This window comes from Micromesistius poutassou (genome assembly GCF_964030765.1).
Source record: "Micromesistius poutassou genome assembly, chromosome: 1".
NCBI lineage: Eukaryota > Metazoa > Chordata > Actinopteri > Gadiformes > Gadidae > Micromesistius > Micromesistius poutassou.
In genome coordinates, this window is record NC_140271.1 from 13,455,923 (window position 1) to 13,471,530 (window position 15,608).

General features: G+C 52.0%; 2 protein-coding genes across 3 annotated transcripts; one reads left to right on the forward strand and one right to left on the reverse strand.

The window, feature by feature from the left end:
* Positions 1–1,001: 1,001 nt before the first annotated feature.
* LOC311394059 (volume-regulated anion channel subunit LRRC8D) lies at positions 1,002–6,453 on the reverse strand (the record flags this gene model as incomplete). Its single annotated transcript, XM_084488773.1, has 6 exons — positions 1,002–2,187; positions 2,683–3,060; positions 3,895–4,148; positions 5,393–5,497; positions 5,600–5,938; positions 6,121–6,453. The coding sequence occupies 6 exons, from the start codon at positions 6,451–6,453 to the stop codon at positions 1,002–1,004; spliced, it is 2,595 nt and encodes an 864-aa protein (XP_084344899.1).
* Positions 6,454–9,718: 3,265 nt separating this feature from the next.
* LOC311345539 (uncharacterized protein) lies at positions 9,719–14,593 on the forward strand. Of its 2 annotated transcripts, none has more exons than XM_084469958.1 (5): positions 9,719–9,839; positions 10,522–10,655; positions 11,482–11,604; positions 11,788–11,953; positions 13,970–14,593. In XM_084469958.1, the coding sequence occupies exons 1-5, from the start codon at positions 9,776–9,778 to the stop codon at positions 14,242–14,244; spliced, it is 762 nt and encodes a 253-aa protein (XP_084326084.1). In that variant the 5' UTR covers positions 9,719–9,775; the 3' UTR covers positions 14,245–14,593. The 2 variants fall into 2 exon arrangements, with proteins under 2 accessions (XP_084326084.1, XP_084326083.1); XM_084469957.1 differs by having other exon boundaries at positions 9,736–9,851.
* Positions 14,594–15,608: the final 1,015 nt, after the last annotated feature.

The following is a 15,608-nucleotide window of genomic DNA, read 5'->3' on the forward strand; positions in this document are numbered from 1 at the left end:
TAGTATTTACACTAAACAACAATAAGGTACTGTCTCTGGGACATCACAGTCAATATGTTTAGCCTTAATGGAATTTATTTTTATTTTATTCTTATCATCCACAAACATTATTTCCTTCATTTATTTACCATGATTATTTTCTGAAGTCACATCAGTCAAATCAACTTTTATTCCAACCGAACCCGACGGTAAACACATCTGCCGCATGACAAAAAAAACACGCCTCAAAATTTAATCCAGCGCGTTATTAATGGCGTTAAGCGGACCCCGCTCAAAGGCCGTGTTGTGAAGTCTTACTCAGCACTCCCGTGATGATGAATGGAGATCGTTTACGGATGAAAGCTGAAGTCCGGCGCTGGCAGCACTTAGCTCTGTTAGCTGGCCGCTTCCTGGCTGCTCCTGTTGGTTTTCCACCGCCTCTACAAACACTCCGCCCCCCTCCACGCACACAAACACACGCACGCACGCACGCACGCAAACACACGCACACAAAAACAGAGACACACACACACACACCTCTACAAACAGCCCCTCCCAGCGCTCTGAGCTTCTAAAGCCTCCATTGAAGCCTGATTGACTCCGCGTCGCAGACCTACCAGAATGAACCCACATCCGCCTGCTGGGTCAACGCTCCTCCATGACGAGGAAAACAAACAATTAGAGCAGCAGAATTAGAGCCAGTTATGAGACATATACCGGGGTGTGTATTGATTATAAGAGGTGGCTGTGTTTGGAACACACCCACGCTATAGCACCATTAGTGGCCTATAGTCTCCGATATAGGCTAGTCTCTAAGATAAAGTCTATGTATGATATAGTCTCTACATCTGATATAGTCTGTATGTCTAAGATAGGCTAGTCTATATAGTTTCTATATCTCTGATACAGTCTGTATGTCAGACGGATATATTCTCTATGATGTCGTCTCTATGATGTAGTCACTATGTCTGATATAGTTTCTATGCTGTAGTCTCTATGATGTAGTCTCTATGAACCCGGCTCTATATCCGGGACTCCAGGGCTGAGTGGAAGTTCCACTGGGTAGTGGAGAACCGGGGGAACGTCCCAGAGCCGGGTCGGGATGGAGGGAAGGTCCCAGAGGCGGGTCGGGACGGGGGGAAGGTCCCGGAGGCGGGTCGGGACGGGGGGCCCGAGGGGGGGGCGGGGGTCTGGACCAGGAGGTCTCTGGCCCAGCAGGGCAGGGAGCGGAGCAGGCGGTCCTCCACCGCCAGCCCCCCGGCCCCCCCGCCGCCGCCCCGCAGCCCGGGACAGGAGGCCAGCTCCGGGGGCAGCTCCTCCAGGGGGTTCCCCCTCAGGTCCAGCCGGCAGAGCAGCCCCAGCCGGCCCACGGCGGGGGGCAGGGCGCCCAGGGCGTTGTGGGCCACGCTGAGGACCCTCAGCTCCGAGCAGCAGAACAGCTCGGCGGGGAGCAGATCCAGGCGGTTCTCGCTGACGTCCAGCTCCGCCAGCCGCCGCAGCTCCTCCACGGCGGGGGGCAGCGATCGCAGCAGGTTCCCCCCCACGAGGAGCCTCCTCAGGCTGGGCAGGGTGAAGAGCGCCGGGGGCAGGCTCTGGAGCTGGTTGAAGGCCAGGTCCAGGACCTCCAGCCCCCGCAGCGCCCCCACGCCGGGCGGCAGCAGCAGCAGGCGGTTGTGGTCCAGCGTGAGGCTGGTGAGCCCCCGCAGTGCGCCCAGCCCCGGCAGCTCCTCCAGGCTCCGCAGGTCGTTGTGGCCCAGGTCCAGGGCCCGCAGGCGGGGCAGAGTGGCCAGGCCGCCCGGCAGCCGGTCCAGACGGCATTCCCTGAGCCGCAGCTCGGCCAGGCCGGCCAGGCGCTTAAGCCCGCCGGAGGGCAGAAGGCGGACCCCCCCGTTGTGGAGCTCCAGGCGGGCCAGGGCGCCCGCCACCTCGGCCAGCTCCGCGGGGATCCTCTGCAGCGCGCCGTGCAGCACCAGCACCCGCAGGCGGCGCAGCTGTCGCAGGCTCCCAAGGGCCCAGCCGCGGCCCCCCGGCCCCTCGCAGCCCAGCGGCCCGGAGAGGTGCAGCTGGTGGAGGCTGCGGAGGCTGTAGACCCAGCCCGGGAGCTCCGAGGCCGCGGTGAAGGACAGCTGCAGGACCTCCAGGTGCTCCTGCAGGAAGACCAGCGCCCCGGGCTCCACCGCCAGGGGGCAGTGGTCCAGATGGAGCTCCCTGAGGACCACCAGACACACACCAGAGGGACATACACCAGAGGGACACACATGGGAGGAACACACATGGGAGGAACACAATCCAGAGGAACACACACCAGAGGGACACACACCAGAATGACTGTATCTGAATGAGTATTGACATTTTGTGTGTTTTGATTTGATTTGTGTGTGTGTGTGTGTGTGTGTGTGTGTGTGTGTGTGTGTGTGTGTGTGTGTGTGTGTGTGTGTGTGTGTGTGTGTGTGTGTGTGTGTGTGTGTGTGATATGCCTTTCACACATGAACTCTGGACTATCTCCGGAGAATCAGGAACTGCCCTTTCGCACATCGCAGACAGCCGGAGACACCCACACACACTTACACACACCCACACCCACCACCAACGGCCACACACCCACACCCACCCGCTCATACCCAAACCCCCACAGAAACCAACCCTCCCCCACCCACACACCCGCTCTAAAACCCCACCCCCCACCCACAGAGTGCGACGGACCTGAGTGAGGCCATGGCAACGACCTGCGCGCTGAGCCGTGCGTTGGCGACCAGCTCCAGGCGCAGCGCCCGCAGGTGTCCCAGGGTGTAGAGGGCGGGGGGCAGGCTTGGCAGGGCCCCCAGGGTCAGCCCTGGGCCCCCCTCGGGGTCCACCACCACCAGGGCCCTCAGCTCCTCGGGCCCCCAGCGCCGCTCCAGGTTCTCCTCCAGCAGCCGCGTCTCACTGACGGGGGACAGGAACACGGAGAGCCGCTGGGCCAACAGGGGGTCGTACTGGTCCGCCATATGCAGCAGGAAGGCCAGGTCATTGGTGAGGTCCGGGACGTCCCCCAGCGGGCTGGGGTCCCGGGGCACGCTGAAGGAGTACTGCCTCAGGGAGCTGGCCAGGAGACTGAGAGTTAGGAACAGGACCAGGAGAAGGGAGACAGTTTTGTCCACAACCACAACCATGAAACTACCAGGACTAAACCAGGTGACCATGACCATCAAACTCACTGAACTTACATTCAGGGCATTTAGATGCTTTTATCCACAGCGACTTATAATTATAGACTTAGACTTGTAACAATAAGTACATTTGTCAGAAGAAACAATAAATGGCTGTCGGTACATTAAGGATGTTCATAGAACCAAGTGCCAAGCTCCAACAATAACTAGGTTAACCCTTTCCCTGTATACAACAAAGATAGCTAGGATAAGACGCTACACAATACTAAGGACAGTTTTTAAGTGCAGAACTGTTCCCAAATGGTAAACTATATGAACTAACGTTAACATTGCTGTATATATATATATATATATATATATATATATATATATATATATATATATATATATATATACTGTAATAATGCATATACTATCATAGAGAGCATTTACTGTCACTAACCACATGCCAATGACCAGGGGGGGGGGGGGGGGGGGTCAGGGGTCATCGGTCTGAAGAATGGAAACTAATACTACTACTAGATCACTATTATCAAAAATAGTAGTAATACTACTACTGTGGAGGAGGAGGAGGAGGAGGAGGGGGAGGAGGAGGAGGAGGAAGATCAGGAGGAGGTGGTGGAGGAGGAAGATGAAAAGGAGGAGGAGGAGGAAGATCAGGAGGAGGTGGAGGAGGAGGAAGATGAAGAGGAGGAGGAGGAGGAGGAAGATGAGGAGGAGGAGGAGGAGGAGGAGGAGGAGGAGGTGGTGGAGGTTTCAGGCCGACCTGTGTGCAATCCAGCCCAGGGCGTAGAGGTTGAGCAGGCCGTAGGAGGCCAGCAGCAGCAGGTAGGCCAGCAGCAGCTTGTGGAGCAGCGACGCCAGGGTGTGGGCGCACTGGAAGGTGCTGTAGCCCACCAGGTCGCCCTCCTCCCCCGGGTGACACACGTGGCTGAAGGCCATGGAGCTCAGCAGGGGGGCGCTGAGCCCCACGATCAGCCCCGACGCCAGCAGCTTGAAGAGCGTCTGGGACACATAAACCTGAAGACACAGAAAGGGGCATGCTGGGAGACACCTGAGGACAGAGAGGGGCATGCTGGGAGACACCTGAGGACACAGATGCCGCTTTTCCACCGACAGTACCAGCTCGACTCGCCTCGACTCACCTCGACTTGGCCCGCCTTGTTTTTGCGTTTCCATTGGCAAAAAAAGTACCTGGTACCTGGCACCTCCGTCGAGGTTCCAAGCAAGCAGAGTAGGTACTTTTGTGTGACGTAAACAGGCTTCTGGCCACTGATTGGCCAGAGAGTGATGCCACTGGATGAGTCATAATGAGCGAGACGTCCGAATGTGAAACCCGACACCCGGCCGGCATCTTTAAATACCACTAGCATCTGCGTTCAGTCCACAATAACGATTGAATTTTGGAAATTCTCCTCTCCAGCTTTGTCTGTCACCACAATCCACAGTCTGAACAGCAAGTACACCTACACCTCCAAGTCCTCCATTGTTGTTTTGTTTAGCCTAGCCAGCCCTGTGTTTTTATGTGTCGCATGGATAACTACGTCACTGCAGTTTCGCGCACATGTGCTATGTGACGACCCGCCAACGTTGAAGAGGTTCTTTTCTACGACCCGCCCACGTTGAAGAGGTACTTTTTTAGATGGAAACGCGACGTGCCTGGAACCAAACCGAGTCGTGCCGAGTTAAGTCGTGGCAAGTCGAGTTGGTACTGTCTGTGGAAAAGCGGCAAGAGAGGGGCATGCTGGGAGACACTGAGGACACAGAGAGGGGCATGCTGGGAGAGCCGTCGGTGTGGGTGGATCTTTACTGTTTTACTGTTTGTTAATTATGACTCACTTTCATCCACAGCGACTTACAGTGGATGTTGGGTACATGTCATTAGGGAGCAGGGAGAGGTTAGGGAGTCTTGCTCAAGGACGCCTGGTAGACTGTGGACATTGGGGAATCAAACTCAGTACATCTTAGCTGAGAGCCCACACACAAACACCCACCCACACCCACCCACCCACCCACCCACACACACACACACAAACAAACAAACACCCAAACACACACACACACACACACCCAAACCCACACACACTCACCCACCCCCACCCTGCACCTCTTAGCTGCACTACCCTGCCCTCTGTGGCGGGAAAGGATCCGTGCACATTGATTCATTGAGAAGAGGCTTCTACATGCCTTCCAGAAGAGGCTGAGGACAATCAAAGGCGAGCATTCCTATTGGTTGCTTGCCGCTCCAGAGCTCCTCCCAGTACCTTGTAGATGACGTCAGAGCTCTCACAGTGGGCCCGGAACTTGCGGACCCTCTCGAAGAGCGCCCGGGCCTGCTCGCTGTCGCTGCGGTCCAGGCTGACCCCGCCCTGCCCCGCCCGCTCACCCGCCACCGCCGCCGTGGCCACGCCCCTGGGGCCGAGGGGCGGGGCCACAGATGGAGGGGCGGGGCCTAAAGGAGGAGCCGTCGCCCTCCCCAGCGAGGGACTGTCGGTGCCTGAGTCCACGCTGTAGCGGTGGCGGCCGTGGGGAGGGGTGGGTGTGCCCGGGGGCGGGGCCTTGTGGTCCCTAGGACCCGCCCCCTCCTGCGAGATGGGCGTGGTCTCGTGCAACGCGGCGTGCGAGAGGGAGCGCGTTGTCCACGGCGACTCCACACACTTGGCGAGCACTGCCAGGAAGTGCTCGACGCGGGCGGAGGTGAGCGGGAGGTGGAGCCAGAAGGAGCCGCTGGCCAATAGGAGCAGCGTCTGCAGGAGGGCCATGTAGGGGGAGAAGCGGGAGTACCACGGCAACGCCTGGTGGTAACACACCTGGAAGACAAGGACGGCAGAATGTACACACCTGCACACACATGATCATATAGGATGGTAAACACACACACACACACACACACACACACACACACACACACACACACACACACACACACACACACACACACACACACACACACACACACACACACACACACAAACATTTGTGAGTGACCTACCTGACTTATGAAGACATACTGCTGATAGACCAGAGGTTTGCGCTTTGCCGGCCGGGCTGAAGGCTCTCCGCTCGGGTTGATTTCAACGGACACAGCGCCACCTGCTGGCGAGCTGTGGTTACTGCGGGTGTCGGTGGAGGAGGCGGCGGCAGCAGCGTCCACCACGGGGAGACACACCACCTTGTCCCGGGAGAGGAGCACGGTGCCGGCCAGGACGGACAGCATGAGCATGAGGACCACCAGGCAGTCCATGAAGACCTCCCACCACGGCTTGAGCAGCTTGGAGCCGCTGGAGGGCTCGTGAAGGCACGTTAGCTCCGACAGGGCGAACATGGCGACGTCCTGGGAATGTTGTCACCAATAAAGTGGACTTTAGTTTAGTTTGTCTATATGATTCCTCTTCTTTAACCAACCGTAAACGATTCCGTCATTGAATATTGGTTATTTCCTTTGACATTAGGCGATTTCTGCCTTAAGGTATCTCGGGGACGTTTTCATCATTCAAAATGCATATCTGGGTCAAAGTTTAAAGTTGATTAAAAAGTTGGTCAAAACGTGCACCTTGCACGGTATTGCTCGACGCTAGGCTGCGATGACGTCGCTCGGACCTGCAGCCCCAGGTCAACCTACCTCCTCCTCTCTGGTCCTTCACCGACCGAACACAGCTCTGGTCCCCGGTCCTGTATTCCGGTCCGCTCTGGTTCCACCGTGAACGGTCCCTAACTTCAGAGAGGCCGGGGTTACCATGGGGATGAATCTCACCCGGTCGTCATGGAGAAGGAGCCTGACGTGGCAAGCATCTCACACTCAGGAGTGACTCAAAACCAAACCAAGCCATTCACAGTCCGTCCACGACGTCCATTCACGTTGGAGTTATTATCTTCCAGTTGGTGATCTGAAGTTAGCTGTGTTCGAGCCCCCAGCGGGCGGTAGGTCCGGCTGGCTCCTGATTGGCGCCCTAATCAGTGGGAATTAACGGTAACAAAAGGCCTACCGGGAATAACCAACTACTAACTATGTAGGCTGCTGACACGTTTACACCCACTTAGCAGGTTATGTAACATTTCCCTTTGTCTATTTAACGAAATATGAGTGTGTGTGTGTGTGTGTGTGTGTGTGTGTGTGTGTGTGTGTGTGTGTGTGTGTGTGTGTGTGTGCGTGCGTGCGTGCGTGCGCGTGTGCGTTTGTGAGAGTAAACAAAGAGAGAGGATATGTTATTATATTATTAAATCACTTTTTGTATTATATAATTATACAAAGTATTGTGTTATGTTAAATGACATATGATATAATATAATTATATCATATCATATTATAATAATTATTTGACATTATATATAGCCTTAATATACGTCTTCATAAACAGGGAGGCGGTGGGTGGTCGGTGGTCGCAGTTCATCACAGCTGAACTAGACGGCGCTGTTTCCTCATGTGGATATCAGACATTAGGCGTGATGTCATACCCCTTGTGTCTTACAATTCTGTAAAATACACAAAAAACTGTGAGGTGATGAGCAATTGGGTCATTTCTATAGGTGGGTATATTTAATCCCAGAACCTGAGTATTCCCTCTGATGTAGGAAGTCCTATTGTAAGATGCTCTGCTGATGAGCCAATCCCGCCAAAGTAGGAAGTGTGATAACTGACCCAGGCTCCGCCCCCTCACCTCCATCCCTTCTCTGCTGCTGTTTGCAACTCACGAACAACACACTCGAGGCCTGTGGCTTCACACCTGCCGGGCCCTGAAAACCATGGGGCCTGAGACATCACACCTCAACACCGCTCAACACACGGCTACGCCCCGGGCCCCCGGGCTAGGCCCAGGGCCTAGGGGCCTGCCTGTGTGAAAGTCCATTCGTTTCTCACTGCTGTTCTAATGTGCTTCCGTCCGTAATGTTTCACTGGAGCATCCATTATAGAGATGAAACACATCTGAAGACGGTAACTCAATGAGACATGAGCGTATGAAAGGATCTGCTTCACATGGAGAAGGCTTTCTGAGAAATCATGAAATAGTTCTCGGTGTTGGCTTGCATATATCCTGCATATATGCACACTCCCCCGGCACTCCATCTCCTCCCCTCCTGCTCCCCCTCTTCTCCCCTCCTCTCCTCCTCCGGCTTCTCCCCCTCTCCTCCCCCCTCGGCTCCCCTCTCCTCCTCCTCTGCTCCCCCTCCCCCTCTGCTCCCCTCCCCCTCTTCCCCCTCTGCTCCCCTCCAGCTCCCCTCTCCTCCCCTCCCTCTCCTCCACACTAACCACAGAGCCAGCAGCAGCTTGCTGCAGGATGTTCTATGTTCTAAGATAACACTTAACTACCGTTGATTTGTGGTGTTAAGACCCAGTGGGGCGGGTTGAGTAGGCTACACGTTTCAGGTTTATTGTCATTACTAGAACAGCAGCAGTCACAAATGGCAAAGACATTCAAAGAAAATTAAGATGAGAAATACTTCAGGGCTAACTTATTCACTAGTGCTGTATTGCTTTCGATTTTACAAATGAACTCCGGCGTATTCTGGTGGCTTTGATTAACAAGACGTTTTGAGGTGACGGGATACGACCCATTTATCACACATTTACTTTACTTACCACAATTCTCAGCAACGAAAATCGAAACGAAAATCTAATCAAATCTGATTCGTCTCACCACGGTGACAGAGGGAGAGACATTCACGGGGGTTAACACCTCAATCCTCCTCTACTTTGAGGCTGCTGCTGCTGCTCTACGGTAAGTTCAACTCAAGTTTTGCATCAATTTCAATTGACTCGATTCAAGTGTTTCGTTTTCTATATTTCATTGCAACTTTACATTTGAACTGTTTTTGGACATTAGTCTTCTAGGTCAGTCTGTTGGAAATTAGTGGACTATTTATTATATTGACAACTTAGGCTACTTACATTTTACTTTTACTTACTTAGGCCTACTACTTTTAAGGAAATAAGTTTAGGCTATTACACCGTTTTAATTGAATTTAAACAAACACAAAAATTAAGCTACATTTAATGAGCTAAATAAAAGACTAGGCCTATCTATCAATATTACTGCAGTATCAAACACCTTATAATGGAATGTATAAGCTAATGTGTCGACAAAGGGATCATTACAATGCATTGAAGATGTTTTTTAAGATCCAGCGAGGCATCTTTGATAATCAGTGTATTAGCCTCAATATTCATGACGAACAGACGAACACGAAGAAAGAGTCTAAAGTCAGATGAACGGGTTAATCCGGGAGATCTGCAGGTGTGAGCAGATCTCTGCTAAACACAACAACCCGCCAGACCTCATCCCCATCCCACCAACTGATCACAGCAGCAGGTGCTGCTGGGGTGAATCTGTGCCATCAGAGGAACGCTCAGTGCGTCGACTCAACACACTCTCCAACCCAACATTCCCCTCTGCTGTACCGTGTAGGTGTAGGTGTAGGTGTACGTGTACGTGAAGGTGCTGGATCCCGCCGTCATGCCCCGCTCCTTCCTCGTGAAGCCCACCGGACGCCGCGCGCTCCGGGACTCTAGTGACCGAGCCGATAACGAGCGCGTGGACCCGGAGCCCCGGTGTCCGCGCGGACAGATGCTCGTCCCCGTGTCCGACGGGCCGCGCGCCGCACCGGGGGGGCCCGGGGCCGAGGGGTGCGTGTCACCCCCCTGGACTCAGATGGACACCAGACCGACCCGAACTGACCGGACCGATCGAACCCCCTCGGCTCCCCACTGGCCCGGTGAGTCGCCCGGTGAGTCCCCCGGTTCAATGCAGATTGTTCCAAAGCAGTAACGTCAGGAACGTCATATGATGGATGATGTTAGGATCATAGGATGATGTTAATGACGTTACTGCTTTGGTTTTGCTTGAATCACTTTCTTCTTTTAAATAAGAAAGAGAAAGGCGAACTCTCCACATTGACCGATTTTCGGGGATGTCGAAGTCACTTTGAAGGTTTGATTCTCTATTTGTCGTAAGGACTTCGTGGGTGCAAACATCTTAACGGGAGTCCGGATTTGAACATAAATAAAGACGTTGTAACCAAAGTGAAAGCGAGGTTTCACTTTGATGAACCGAAACACAATAGAAGAAAAATAGTACAGAGAAGAACGCAGATTGAGAAAGGCCCGAATAAATATATATTTACATTAACATTTAGGGTATCTACACAAAGCGACTTACAATAAGTAGATTTGTTAGAAGAAAGAGAAACAACAATATATCTCTGTCGTTATAGTAAGGATGTTCATAGAACCAAATGCCAAGCTCTTACAATCGCTAGATTAACCCATTCCCTATGGGTTAACGATGCTCAGTACTATTTTTAAGTGCCTGACTTGATGGTTGACCCTAGGCGACGACCTTTATGACCTCTGCCCCTGTCCAGCCCTAAAGACTCTAATCCCCTCTCATACCGTCAGTGTTCCCCACAGACGGCGGGGTGCATCAGTCCCAGAGAGAGACGGAGCTGGAGCAGCTGGTGTTGGTTCTGCTGGACCACGCCTCGCACGCCGCTCTGACGCCGGGCCTCAGCGACTGCGCGCTCTGCAAGGAGGTAGGAGCGCCGAGACACCGCCCTACTGGAGGCTATACGTCACAAGGGCGGAGGAGGGCAGGCGGTGGAGGCGAGGCGGAGGACCCTGAGGAGAGGAGTCGCTGATTCCCAGTTCATCTCGAGTCATGAGTCATACATGTAGTCCTGCCACTCATATGTGTCTCTCTCTCTTGTTTAGAGAGAGAGCGGGGGAGAGAGGGTGTGAGAGAGAGAGAGTGAGAGAGAGCAGGAGAGAGAGAGAGGGTGTTAGGAGAGAGACTGCAGAGAGAAAGCAAAAGTGTGTACATATAGTACACACTTTTTCTCTCTCTGTGTGATTTAAAAGCCAGGTTTACATCCAAATGTATTGGATGGAAATAGCTACTGTTACGCATATTAGGGGCTGGTTCATCGAGTTCATCGTAGTATAGACTGCGCTAATTCTCAAGTCAGGTGCTATTACACCTGCAGAAGAAGAGGGCAACGGGATGACATCATGAAAAAGAGCGCCAGTCAAACCTCAGACAGCTCGGTGACCGAGAGCCAGCGGACAGAGAGATAGAGTTCTGAACACTACACTACATCACAGCGCTGTGCTCTGAGTTCTGAACACTCAGCGCTGTGCTCTGAGTTCTGACGGCCGCAGTGGGCCTGCTTAGAGTGACTAAGGCCTGATTTCTGTGCGTCATCGTTTTCCCCACTGATTCTGTTTCCACACGCTCAGTCATATTTACCCTATAGAATCACCCACCTTTCACACTCCCTCAGGCGTGAAAACCGTTCTGTAGTCAACAGTCAGAGACGGCGGTTCCAGGTGTTCTGAGTTGTTTCCTCTCTGCGTCTCCAGCCCCTGTCTCAGTTCCGGTCCACCAGGGGTGGGACTGTTGGCCTGTCAGACCCTGCAGTTCACCCCGCAGCCAGCAGGCGGCTTCAGAGCCCCCGGCCAATGGCAGCCTGCAGAAGAGAAAAGGTTGCGTACCATTCGTTTATACATTTTCATTTAAGCCAATTAGTTATGTCCATTGGCTATAATTGAACAATATCCATGTATCTATGTTTATGTGGTTGTATGTGTGTATGGTTGTGTGTGTGTGTGTGTGTGTGTGTGTGCGTGCGTGCCTCTATGCGTGTGTGTGTGTGTGTGTGTGTCCAGGAGCGTATCTTCTGCTGCCCGGTGTGTGGGAAGCGGTTCCAGCGGTCGTCCACGCTGACTACCCACCAGCTGATCCACTCGGACACGCGGCCCTACGTCTGCTCCCACTGCGGGAAGGGCTTCCACCAGAAGTCTGACATGAAGAAACACACCTTCATACACACAGGTAGGAAGGACACACACACACACACACACACACACACACACACCTTCATACACACAGGTAGGAAGGACACACACACACACACACACACACACCTTCATACACACAGGTAGGAAGGACACACACACACACACACACACACCTTCATGCACACACACACACAAACATACACACAGGTAGGAAGGACAGACAGACACACACACACACACCTTCATACACACAGGTAGGAAGGACACACATACACCTTCATACACACAGGTAGGAAGGACACACACACATATACACACACACACACACACACACACACACACAGGTGTGACACACCTTTATTCACGCAGGTAGTAATGCAGACATACACATACACACACACACACACACCCAACACATTTGGAGCTGCAAAGCCCTTCAAGACGACATAAATCACAGAATACGAGAACCGGATATCAGTGCACGATAAGTTTTATTTTCCACAAAAGTGAAACACACATTTCCATGGCAACACCAGTGAACACAATGTACATCAGGTCTCACTCACACACACACACGCACACACCGGTAAAGTGTAATTCACACAAGTCATTTTATTCTTGTGTGTCGCGGTGAGAAACTGAATAAATCGCCTAGCATGTTCCGCGCCCGACCACTCAACTGATCTCGGTGTGCGCGGAGGACATCGCCATGCTCAGGGCCGTACCGTCTCTGGCTCGCCGGGACTTCCTGCTTGTGCTAGACAGAGATGTGAAAGTTGGGTGTGATTCAACACATTGCACGGTGTGAACCGCAGCGGCCCGCAATGAGAGGGCCAGCAGGATGTAGTCCTGATCAGCCAATCACGTCACGTTTAGTCAATGTTTAGACGCCTCTACGAAAGGCTACCTACAGGTTGGGCTGAGAGCCATCACAGTACATTTTAAGGCACGCTTTAATCCACAGCGACTTACAATAAGTACATTCGTCAGAAGAAAGAGAAACAACAATATACCTATGTCGGGACAGTAAGGATGTTCATAGAACCAAGTGTGGCAGTGCCAAGCACTAACAATCGCTAGGTTAACTAATTCCCTGTATACAGCAAAGCTACAGTATTCATATCAATATTGGAAAAACTACTCAAATAATTAATAGCGCCGCACAACCTAGCTCCTAATACAACATCTAATGGAGAAGAACAATAGAATAACTTTAAAAAACGGACTGACAGGAGTTATTCAGTAGCTAGCTGTATCAGCACTGTCACACACAGTTGGACTCTTAAGGACGTCATTCTTAACCTGTTTGGGGCTGAGACTCCACCATCCACCACAAGACAAAAAAACATTGAATACATAGTAGGTTATAAGCAAATTCACAATTTTCCACACACAGCAGACGGTCAAAAAGTACCACACAGACGATTGCAAACGTTGAATAATGACTCGATAATACTATGAAAAAACATACAGCTAATAACATCATAACCAAAAACAGGACCTTTCCATATTTTTCGCTGACTGGCTTCGCTGTATGAAATATATACCACTGGTTAGAAACCACTGTACCACTGATTTTAATGTTCTCCTCCGGCTGTTTCTCAATCCTCTGGTTCTGAGGTGTCCCTCTGGTTCTGAAGTGTTCCTCTGAGATGTTCCTCTGGTTCTGAGGTATTTATCTGGTTCTGAGGTGTCCTTCTGGTTCTGAGGTGTCCTTCTGGTTCTCCTCTCTGGTTCTGAGATGTTCCTCTGGTTCTGAGGTGTCCTTCTGGTTCTCCTCTCTGGTTCTGAGATGTTCCTCTGGTTCTGAGGTGTCCTTCTGGTTCTCCTCTCTGGTTCTGAGATGTTCCTCTGGTTCTGAGGTGTCCTTCTGGTTCTCCTCTCTGGTTCTGAGATGTTCCTCTGGTTCTGAGGTGTCCTTCTGGTTCTCCTCTCTGGTTCTGAGGTGTCCTTCTGGTTCTCCTCTCTGGTTCTGAGATGTTCCTCTGGTTCTGAGGTGTCCTTCTGGTTCTCCTCTCTGGTTCTGAGATGTTCCTCTGGTGGTCCTCAGGAGAGAAGCCCCACGTGTGCAGGGTGTGCGGGAAGGCCTTCAGCCAGAGCTCCAACCTCATCACACACGGCCGCAAGCACGCCGCCGACGAACGGCCCGTCCCCTGCCCGCTCCGCCCCCGCAGCCTCGACCGCCGCCACGCCCTGCAGCGCCACCAGGAGGGGCCCTGTTGCTATGGCAACGTGCCCCCAGGGAGGCACGCCCCTCCAGGGGGCCCCGCCCTCGGAGTGCGCTCAGAGGGGAGGCGCTGGCCGGGGTCGGCCGAGGCCTTCTGAGACCCCGTCTCCATCATTTTGTTTTGTTTTCCGTTTTATTCCCGAAGTCTTCCGTCTGGGATCAATAAAGTTATTGGTGGTTCTCAGGGTGTGTCCGTGGATTTGTCAGCCGAACTGGTGTTACTTTAAGGTTGCTTCAGCCAATTGACTTTGAAATGAATGATGTTGTGGAGATGAATGGAGTTCACATCCATTAATGCGTAGGCCTAGTCCAGAGCTATCGAAGGTCCGGTGCGGTGATGAGGGTCTGCCTGACGTCCCCTGGCTCAGACATTCAGATGTTCCATGAGTGTCTCTTGAACGAGTGGAAGCTGTCCTCACTTTGCTGATTTAACCGTGAAACAGCAACGTTTGGTGACTTGCTAAATTGTAGCATTGCAAACCGAACATTCAAAGTATACTTTTTACATAAAAAAAAAACATTGACAATATTGATTTGCTGTAACTTTGCTGAATCCTTTTCTCTACGTTACATAAAATAAGAAATAAATAATAGTTGATGATGGTTAACCATCAAAAGGGCTGCTGTTTAACTGACCTTGAAAAACACATAAAAAATGTCACCAATGTCATCACTTCCCAATGTTTGGGAAGTGTATCAACAGTAACTGTTGATCTAAAATAATTAGCCTGATGACGCAGGGATGACGCAACTCTCTCTCTCTACGGCTCTGCCCTCCGTTCTCTTGGTCATGTCAGAAAGGGTCAGAAAGACTTTCAGGATTGAATTAAAACGGTGGGGACACATTAACCTCAGTGTGTTTGTTTTGTGTAAGAAGATTGCTGTTTGGTATAATTCAGGATTCAGAAAGGTTCACTGGTGTAAAAAACAAACTAGTGTTTGTGCGTGTGTGTATGTGTAAGCGGTCTGTATGTGCGTGCGTGTGTGCGTGCAGTGTATGTGTACGTTTGCGTGTGCTGTGTGTTTGTGTGTGAGCTGCAGGCTGCTTGGCACATGCGCACTGACCAACTTGTCAGAGTAACTTGTCCGACTTGGCCTGCTATTATAGTAGTAAGATATTTCCTTCGCAGAGATTGTTTACCCTCTATAATCTATTATTTTAATTGATTTGTATCACAGCTTTTCTGGTGCAGAGCTTTGTTCATGTGAACACAGGTAACTGTTTAGAGCAGACACCCTGAAGGTTGGACAGGGCTTTGACATGACGCTGAGCCCAGGGCCAGCTCCTGACCTAGCCTTAAAACACAGTGGGCCCTAGCTTGGGGCTAACCTTAGCCTCTGGCTATGTGTTGTTCTGGAACATTCTGGAGTCAAATGTGTGCTCTTCTAAAGCCCAGTGTATCAGTCTTGGTCAGGTACTGGTCGGGTACTGGTCAGGAACTGGTTGGGTCACAGTGGGTAC

Excerpts from the sequence above, each read along its gene's own strand:
- LOC311345539 (XM_084469957.1), top strand. The coding sequence starts at position 9,776 with ATGGACACCAGACCGACCCGAACTGACCGGACCGATCGAACCCCCTCG. Across the intron at positions 11,605-11,787 it reads CAGCCTGCAGAAGAGAAAAG|GAGCGTATCTTCTGCTGCCC; the intron begins GTTGCGTACCAT and ends GTGTGTGTCCAG. Across the intron at positions 11,954-13,969 it reads ACACACCTTCATACACACAG|GAGAGAAGCCCCACGTGTGC; the intron begins GTAGGAAGGACA and ends GGTGGTCCTCAG.